The sequence below is a fragment of the Mya arenaria genome, chromosome 3, assembly GCF_026914265.1.
Source record: "Mya arenaria isolate MELC-2E11 chromosome 3, ASM2691426v1".
NCBI classification, from domain to species: Eukaryota; Metazoa; Mollusca; class Bivalvia; order Myida; family Myidae; genus Mya; species Mya arenaria.
The window spans coordinates 88,424,280-88,433,595 of record NC_069124.1 but is presented as its reverse complement, the minus strand read 5'-3'; the positions used below and the strand labels follow the sequence as shown (position 1 = coordinate 88,433,595).

At 39.4% G+C, this 9,316-nt stretch overlaps 1 protein-coding gene across 1 annotated transcript; it reads right to left on the bottom strand.

Annotated features, from left to right (window-relative positions):
- Positions 1-5,435: 5,435 nt before the first annotated feature.
- On the bottom strand, positions 5,436-9,099 carry LOC128226932 (uncharacterized). The gene is made up of 3 exons (XM_052937050.1): positions 8,765-9,099; positions 8,312-8,452; positions 5,436-8,087 (listed from the first exon to the last, which is right to left on the bottom strand). The coding sequence occupies exons 1-3, from the start codon at positions 8,957-8,959 to the stop codon at positions 5,970-5,972; spliced, it is 2,454 nt and encodes an 817-aa protein (XP_052793010.1). The 5' UTR covers positions 8,960-9,099; the 3' UTR covers positions 5,436-5,969.
- Positions 9,100-9,316: the final 217 nt, after the last annotated feature.

Sequence of the window (9,316 nt, the reverse complement as noted above, 5' to 3'; positions counted from 1 at the left end):
GCTTTTGCGAACTTTTTTTGACACGGGCGGCTGTCATTTCGGTCCATGCTATTTCATTCAATTGCCCAAACATTCCTGACAACATGGCGCTCATTGGGTATAATGTTTGACAAACGTCTCTTGTTTTTATGAACTTCTCTCCTCTTTACATATAAATTAACAAATAATATAGTATCATTACAATACACATACACATTATATACTTTTAAGCAAAGAGCCATTCTTATATAAAATTATTAGAGACGAATGTAAAACAATATATGTATTAAAATTGTATGTACATTAAAAGTAGTTCAATGAGTGGAGGAGATAGCTCCACCCATTCGTAAACTGACTAGGTTTTTTACCTTATAAAATACTGAATTACATTTAAAATGTATCGACATTCTAGTTTCCCGTAATAGTAAGTTAATAACATTCATAGAAATATGTAAATTATACAAACTTTCTTAACTACAAGTTATTATATTGTATTAAGTTTTGGAATCAATTCTAATTACATTAATTGAGTCACAAGCCATCATGCATGATCATTTTACAATATTGTTCATGGTTTGAAAGTTAGCATATGTAGAATTTAAAATATCTTTTAGGATTTCATCATATATTGGACAATTTAAAAGAACTTTTTTTTAGATTTTATACATGAATTACAAATGAAACAAACACGTTCATTTTCAGGAATATTTTCAGCATATCCGGTTTCATTGGTGCTAAGCCGCTTCTAAATATTGAACAAAAATTGAGCATTGAGCATTCTAAATATTTTTCTTAATTAAAATGTCTCTATATGTTCTATATATTATACTTATGTGCGAAATTAGTTAAACCCTTGCCCACATCTACTTGATGTAGCATCTATTTCATTTTCCCACTTTTCAGTATATTCAATCTGCAATTTACGGTGTAGACCTTAATTAAGGGCCGTTTTATCGGGTGATACAAATTGGTTTTCTAGTCCCTATTTTTAGCTCACCTGAGCACGAAGTGAGCTATTGTGATCAGTCTTTGTCCGTCGCCCGTCCCTCAGTAAGTCCGTCCATTTGTTCGTCCGTCCATCCGTCAACAATTGCTTAAAAAACTTCTCCTCTGAAACTACCTGGCCAAATTAAATGAATCTTTACAGGAAGCTTCCTTGGGTGACCCTCTACAAAAATACAACAAGGGGTCAAGATTTATCAACAACAACAAGAACAAAATGGCCGACTTCCTGTTTCGCTTTAAAAACATCTCCTCTGAAACTACCAGTCCAAATTCAATGAAACTTTACATGAAGCTTCCTTGGGAGACCCACTACAAAAATACAACAAGGGGTCACGTTTGATTAACAACAAGAACAAAAAATGTGCAACTTCCTGTTTTGCTTTGAAAAGCATCTCCTCTGAAACTTCTTGTTCAAATTCAATTAAACTTTACAGGAAGCTTCCTTGGGTGACCCTCCACAAAAATACAACAAGGGGTCACGATTAATCAACAACAACAGCAACAACAACAAAATGGCTTACTTCCTGTTTTGCTTTAAAAAAACATCTCTTCTGAAACTACCACTCCAAATTCAATGAAACTTTACAGGAAGCTTCCTTGGGAGACCCACTACAAAAACACAACAAGGGGCCATGATTGCTTAACAACAACAACAACAAAATGGCCAACTTCCTGTTTTGCTTAAAAAACATCTCGAAAAACTACCAGTCCAAATTCAATGAAACTTTACAGGAAGCTTCCTTGGGTAACCTTCTATAAAAAAACAACAAGGGGTCGCGATTGATCAATAACAACAACAATCTGGCCAACTTTCTGGTTTGCTTTAAAAAACATCTCCTCTGAAACTACTAGTCCAAATTCACGGAAACTTTACAGGAAGCTTCATTGCATGACCCTCTACAAAAATGCAACAAGGCATTGGGATTGATCAACAACAACAACAACAACAACAAAATGGCCGACTTACTGTTTTGCTTTACAAAATCTCTGAAACTACCAGGCTAAATTCAATGAAACTTTACAGATAGCTTCATTGCATGACCCTTTACAAATATAAAACAAGGCATCGTCATCAGTAAAGATATGTTTGAATTGCATTTTTTTTTATTAATGCTTTATCACAGAGTTGTGGCCCTTTGCTTAGGTGAGCGTTTTAGGGCCATTATGGCTCTCTTGTTTACTACATTGTACATTGAAATATCAATTTTTTACTACTTCCTCCAGATTTATTATAAATCTATTTGAACGAAAGTAACAATGTTTAACGTCAACCATTCACGTGAGAGAAAAACAACAGAAAACCACTGCGGTATGACGCAACACCAACATTTATTTTACCATTGTAAAGCATTTTTAAAGTTAATGTTAAGTTAATGTGGCTTTTCATTTCAAAGAACGTTATAACTACTATAAGCTAGTCACGCTGCAGAAAGTTCTGGAAATATACAAACAAATACAAAGCTTAGTCTGTATCTAGTTGTAAAGATGTTAATATTGATGGCTCTATTGAAACGCGAGACAGGTGTTCTACAAGGATCCATCATCGGGCCATTGCTATTTATTGTATTCATTAATGACTTTGTTAAACAAATTCAGTCAGCAATACGTGGCTTCGCGGACGATACTAGCTTATATGTTGTTGTCGACGATCCTGTTGCCGCCTCGATAACTCTTAATGCTGACATTTCAGAAATCTCACAAAAGGCAGAAAAAATGGTTAGATTCAATCAATCCACAAAAACAGAATCCTCCAGTTGTTACAAATAGCACACACATACAAGAGGCAATCGCAAGAATACAATCATACACGCATAAGGACCCACTGTAGTACCCTTGGAGAGCATTTGTTATCAAAAAATAGTGTTCCAGGTCCACACTGTCAATGTGATAAAATCGAATCAACAGAGCATTATTTCGTTCACTCTCAACTCGACCACCACAGATGCAAATCTTTTTTCAAAGTATTCAACAAACTGAACATGTTATGTTAAAGAAGTATATATAACTATATTTAGTGTGTGCTCTAACTAATTATTGCGACACGTAATGTATGTTATGTTATAGAGGTATATATGAATAAAAGAACTACACTGAGTGTGCTCCAATTATTAATTGCGACATGAATAGTACGGATCCTAAACTAGAACTGCTAGCATGCGGTATTGCTTAGGTATTTAACTAAAAAACTCTCCCTGAGCATGTGACACAATATGGCTCAGTTATTTCGTTGTTTTTTTTGTCGCTTTCTATCATTTCTTTGTTAGACAATGAGCTATCTAAACTTGAATCAGCTTGCACAATTATAATTTATACGATTTTCTTTTGAACTCATAAAACTCGCCTATTGCGGTAAAATATGACTTTTTGTAGTTTCGATCACAAACGATCGTTCGTTGTGCTCATCAATCACAGTAGCTCTTTTCAAGGTCTTATCCTAGCTGTGTCAACTACTTTTAAATGTTGTTGCTCTCTAGCATTTCTGTCTAATTTCTTTCTAATGCTTTAATCCAACATACTGTCAGATATATTCTCTTTGACAGTTTTACACGGTGGAGAACGTGATTTCCTGGTTAAGTGCATCTTAAAGCCTAACTGCATTTCTACTCGAGGTATCCGCTACATGATGGAAGTTTCTTTCCTGATACATATTTGAACTCAAAATTATATGAATTGCAAAACATGCGCTGCAAACGCATTGGGATTGTGTGCATTGGCTTTTTAAATATTGATCGCAAGAGCAAATGGTCATTTTCCACTGTTATGACTCGCGCAGAACAATATTGATGGCATATATTGCATCCAAAAACAATTGGCAGCATTTCCTTCTCAATTTCACTCTTTTGAGATTGTGTCAAACTACGTTAAGCATTAGCAGGCTGTTCTTGAAACAAAACAGCTCCCATTCTATGACTAGAAGCATCGCATTGTAGCGCTTACGGCTTCTTTGGGTCTTCATAGGGCAAATACCGTGTCACTACATATGAGTTCCTTCATTATCTCAAATGACTGGATCTGTTATTTCCCCACGTAAAACCTATGTCTTCGTTCAGTAATTCACTAAATCGGGCTGAGATAGCTTATATAAAATACCAGATAGCTGGTTTGGTATGAACCTTAAGAGGTAATAAATCATGACAAGAACTGGTTGTGGGTGTCCTCATGTTCTGAATTGCATTCATTTTCAAGAGTCGGCCTTCTAGCTCTATGATGTAAGAACATGGCCGAAGTATGAGATTTTGGTGGACCCAACTTTTCTTGGAGTTAAACCTAATTCCTATTTCAAGACCTCGGTTAATGCCAGGTCTCAAACTCTTGTCGTGACTGCCTTGTTGGCCCATATATGCAAATGTCATCAACAATGGTTACACTACCTTGCAACGCTTCCTCTAGAACATGCACGAGAAATGCACCCGATATGATCAAGCCATATGAACAAGTACCTGAATGTACCGAGCGGACTGTTGAATGCAGTCAAATGTGACAACTCTTCAGATACTTTGATAAATATGCGAACGTTAAGGCTAGCTTGCTATAAAAGTTTGCATTTGCAAGCTATGGCAGAGCATCAACAAGAGTTTTGAGAGGACAAGACTCTCTTTAAAATGAACGAGGATCCAAACATAATCGAATCTCACCGCTCGCCTTCTTTTCATTTTTTTTATTATTATGTATATAAGTTTGTGTCACGGCTTGGCCATATAACTATTTATACCATTGGAAATGGCCAAAGGCAAGATGCCGATTTGACAATAAACTTCATAATTCCAGCATTAACTGTTAACCGACGTACAAATGTAAATAAAAGGTCCCGATTCAGGTAGGATATTTTTTTATTTAAAGACCATAAGCCCCGCAACAAATAGCACTTTCCACGGTTATATAGAACTTTCTCTAAAATCGTAAACCTTTTCTGATAATCTTGACCAACTGATTTATCGTAGTTAAAATTGGGGTTAGCCGTAAGTTAATCATACGATAATCATATTTTCAGCAAGATTTATGCATTTTGTAGGTTTCAGAGTCTATATGGTTTTATTTCTTTTAGTTATTTCAAAGGAAAAATGAGCTAAAAGAAAATTGATAAAGTGCACGGACATTTTATATTTATATATTTTATTTTCTCCAACCTTCAGTCCATATTCTTATTATTTTACATACGGGCGCTAAAATGAATTATTATAAATATATTTCTACTCTGAACAACTCGTAATTGAACTAGGTCTCTGTTCGAAGCAGACGCCTTGTAATACATTCGGACTTACGGAGTCACGGCAACTGATGAGCTATTTTTCATGTAGCAATAAAAATGTGTTATTACACTAAAATCCAGTCGCGTCTTTCAACAATACAATCGCAATTTAATCGTGAATAAGAAACCACTCTAGCTTTGCTCCGCTCCGCTCTCTAAGGCTACTTATACACGAAGAAGTTTATTAATAAACTCTAACCTATACTTAAACACTATTTATTTTTTGATTCGACTATTCCATTTTACTAAATAACTATTTTGAAATACAGCAGTCATGAACACTGGTAATACAGTCGCCATTTTGATTCTCTTTTGGAGTAGGATCATTCCATTCGCCTACTCCCCCTGGAGCGCTCTGTGCGCATGATTAGAATGAACTCACATGGTATGGGACCGCATTAACAGTTTGTACACTTTTGCAGTTAGGAGTTTATTTGTAAATAAAATATAGTTAAGGACAGTTCACGCATTATTACAATAACATGAATGTAAATGAGGCAGTTTAAATACCCTTTCCCTCGACATTAACTCACAAGTATAACACAGCAAATACGATAACATTATTTTTACAATTCCAATTCAATGTTTTCTGCCCGTAACTTTTGTCATAATTTCCGTTGTCCAATTTGATGTAACACAGCGCAAGCGTTCTCTACTGTATATAAATTGCAGCACGCAATATACAATTTATAAGAGCATTATGATCGCAATCCACTGGCGCCCTGCACCCGTCCGCTTACACGAGCCTGTATATCTGCACGTAGTTCTGACGTGTGGCCGTTGTCTCGGTGACGGCAAACCGCTCTCCGAACGGCTCCGTGCAGATGGCCAGCGGCTGGTTGAGTCCCTGCAGGATGATCTTAATCAAGGCACCCCCTGGTGAGATCTGGTGCACGTTTGAGGAACGGTAACCTGTCACATAGATGTTACCCTGGTGATCCACCGCAATCCCACCGGCAGACTTCAAGATGTCATTGGAGTACGAGTACAGCACGTCGAAGTCAACTTTATCGTCCTGGTCTCGGTCGCTGATGGTTGACCTGGAGTCAACCCGTTCTATTGGAGAGGCCCGCGCCGTCCCATCCAGGTCTAACGTCTTCAGGGAACCCTGGGAGGAAGTGTTCCTCTTGTCCCTCTGCGGTGTCCCTTTAGATTGCAGCTCGTAGGAGTCTTCCAAACGTTCATCAAACGCATTGTCCATCATGTTGATCGGGGAGCTTACCGAGTCTCTCAGTTTTGTCTGGCCTTTGTTGTGATCCTCGAAAATTGGAAGTGTCTTAGACAACTCGCTTCTCGCTCTGTTATCAGAGGGTTGGTCTTTTCCATGTCCGAGAACTGTACTTGATCGAATTTTTGGTCTTGCATTCAAATTCCGTTTTGGACCCTGATCTTCCAGAATGGCTGGTTTGTCAAACCTCTTCCTGAGCACGAGAGCTACGACAGTGTCCTTGGTTCTGTCAGTGACGTAAACTTCCTTTCCAGACACGTTGGTTGTGACATAGTTTGTCTTGATAAACAGTCTCCTTCCTGTCGGATCGTCCTCTATCGTATCGATTTCCACACCGTCAACAGTCAAAAGTTTCAGATTGCCTTTCTCAGGCCCGATGCCACCTACTATCAAGTTGTTTTTCGCGTATGTGATCCCCCAACATTCGTCCATCATCCGAATAGTTTCCAAGTTCTTAAGTTTGTCTCCAAGATAGAAAATCTCGACCTTGCGCTCTTTTGGAAGGGTTACAGCAATCTTGTTATCGCCAATCTCGGTAAAATCACGCGGCCAAGTAGTGAACGTCTGTTCGTAGACAAGCGACCCATCGTCCATGAAAAGTTTAATCTTCTGGTTATTCTGATCAGCAACGAGCAGTCTCCTATCGGACAGGAATAATACAGAGGACAAACAGCAGTTGCGCGTATCCGAAGGAGTTTTGCAATTGAATTCTACTTCTTTCTCTGCAGAGCGATCTCGCAATAGCTTGAGTCCTGGGGCCGACGGTATCCACGCACGACGGCGATGTGTGCGGATGTTTCCAAACGTTTCGACGGTGATTAGCGACTGCAGAAACATCTCAAACGCAGAGTCGATTTCAAAGCTGAAATCAATCAGTTCGAATTTCTCCGACTGTTCCTTAGCCAGTTGATCCTCGTACCTGATTGAGCGCTCGATGCACTGCTGCACAGTGATGAACACCTGGGCATTCGAACAGTGCCTGTTGGTGACCGTGAGTACGGTTTTCGCATTCTCCACCGCGCTCGTCATCGCCTCACACCAATCAACCTCTTTTTTCAGCTTGCTCGTCTCTTTCAAGTGGATTGTCTCGAACTGTTCGGTAAGCGTTGTCTCCAGTTTTTCCAATAGAAGTGTGACGTTTTCCTTGTAGTTTGCTATCTGTTCTAGAATCTCGTTTTTCTTATTGTTCAGTGCATCAACATTTCCTTCACGGTCTGCCTTCATAGTCTTCAGGTGATCCAGGTAGGAGTTGAGCTTATCGACAAGCTCTTCGGTTACGGCGCCCTCCTCAAGCTGCTTCGCAAGTTTTTCAATGGAAGCGACCTTCTCGCATCGCCGGTGTTCTGTGGCCACGCACATGACGCAGCAGAGCGTGTTGTGGTCCGCGCAGAAAAGCTCGATGTCCTTACCAACGTGGTCCGGGCACGGCTGCGGCACTGACAGGATGCGCTTCGGATGTCGTTTGATAATGTCCATCTCTTCGATCTTGTGTCTGCGAGAGATCTTCATTAGCCTGTGATACTTGAGACAGTTGTCGCACAGGGGCTCGGCACAGTCCCGGCACCAGTACGAGGCCAGGGTGTTGTCCCCGCCCTCCTCACACGTGCCGCACAACTTGTCGTCAACCTGCCATATACCACAAGAGTTCTTTTTAACATCACAAATACATTTGCTTAAAATAAATAGGTCTCAAAGAATATAATGAAATAAAAAGTACTATGTATAATATGAAGTCAAACTGCGTTTAAATATCTGGGTATTCGACAAGGCGGAATATTCGTTTTGCATATCCATCTAAATCATTCTGGCATCATTTTCCTGTGATACCATGTAATAATTCTGGCCCCGACCTGGAGTGATATGGACTCGAGGAGCGCCTCCATCATAGTGTTGGCCGGAAGTGTGTCAGCCCACTTGTCCAGCGGCAATTCCGGCTTCACCACATTCGTCATCGTGTGGCATTTCGGGCAAGGAAACTCGCGGTGACTAACCTACATAGACGGAGGACGGTTTATGAGAAGAAACGATTATAATCGAGAGAAAAGAGAAAAAATATTGACGGTGGATATACTTTTGTATTTTATTTGTTCGGGATTAACTTGTGAATCATGGTGTCAACTAGCAGGATAACATATTACGCGCACTTTGTCTTGATTTTGCGTTATACAATGCCATTCAAAATAATAGTTTCAATGTTGTGTAGCTTACAACGTTAACAGACGAAATTGAAGATCTAAAAAGGCATATAGTGATCTGTTTTTGTTAATTAAATGCCAAGTTTTATATTGACTGTGCGTACGTACTTGTTTGTTCCTTGCTGCGTGCTGTATGTGGACAGTGATGCAGTGTTCACACAGCGTGTGGAGACACTTGAGCAGCTTGGGCCTCGTGTAACGCTCTAGGCACATCGGGCACTTGATGAACGTCTCATCTACTGCATGCGCAGTCAACCCCAACACCGCCAGCTCCTTCTGACGAGATGCGGACCGCTCACCCATCACTACCGCCGATATACCAAGTCAACACAACTATTGGCCTGTAGAAAATCTAGTTGTGCGGTTACATAGAAAAGTCGTGCCCTATCCGAACACTTTAACTTATGCAAAGTTTGTGTCCCGATTTCGTTATCGACAAAGACTGGAATTTCACCTCTCACATGAGTTTCTTTTTAAACGATATAGGGTTTTAAATGGTTATGAATATCAGGTGTTGGCTATCATGCATGGACTCATGTCAATGCGATATAGTCAGCCACAATAACCCCATGTCCAGATAGTTTTTTAAACAAAAGGCTCCCTTTTCATTTCAAAGTATCAAGTTTCACTTCCATTGTTTCACTGCAATAATCATTAAAT

Bases quoted from the DNA above. Each gene is read 5' to 3' on its own strand.
- LOC128226932 (XM_052937050.1), bottom strand. From the start codon at position 8,959: ATGGGTGAGCGGTCCGCATCTCGTCAGAAGGAGCTGGCGGTGTTGGGG. The intron at 8,453-8,764 runs GTACGTACGCAC...CCGTCTATGTAG, and splicing joins ACGCAGCAAGGAACAAACAA to GTTAGTCACCGCGAGTTTCC. The intron at 8,088-8,311 runs GTCGGGGCCAGA...GGTATATGGCAG, and splicing joins TCGAGTCCATATCACTCCAG to GTTGACGACAAGTTGTGCGG.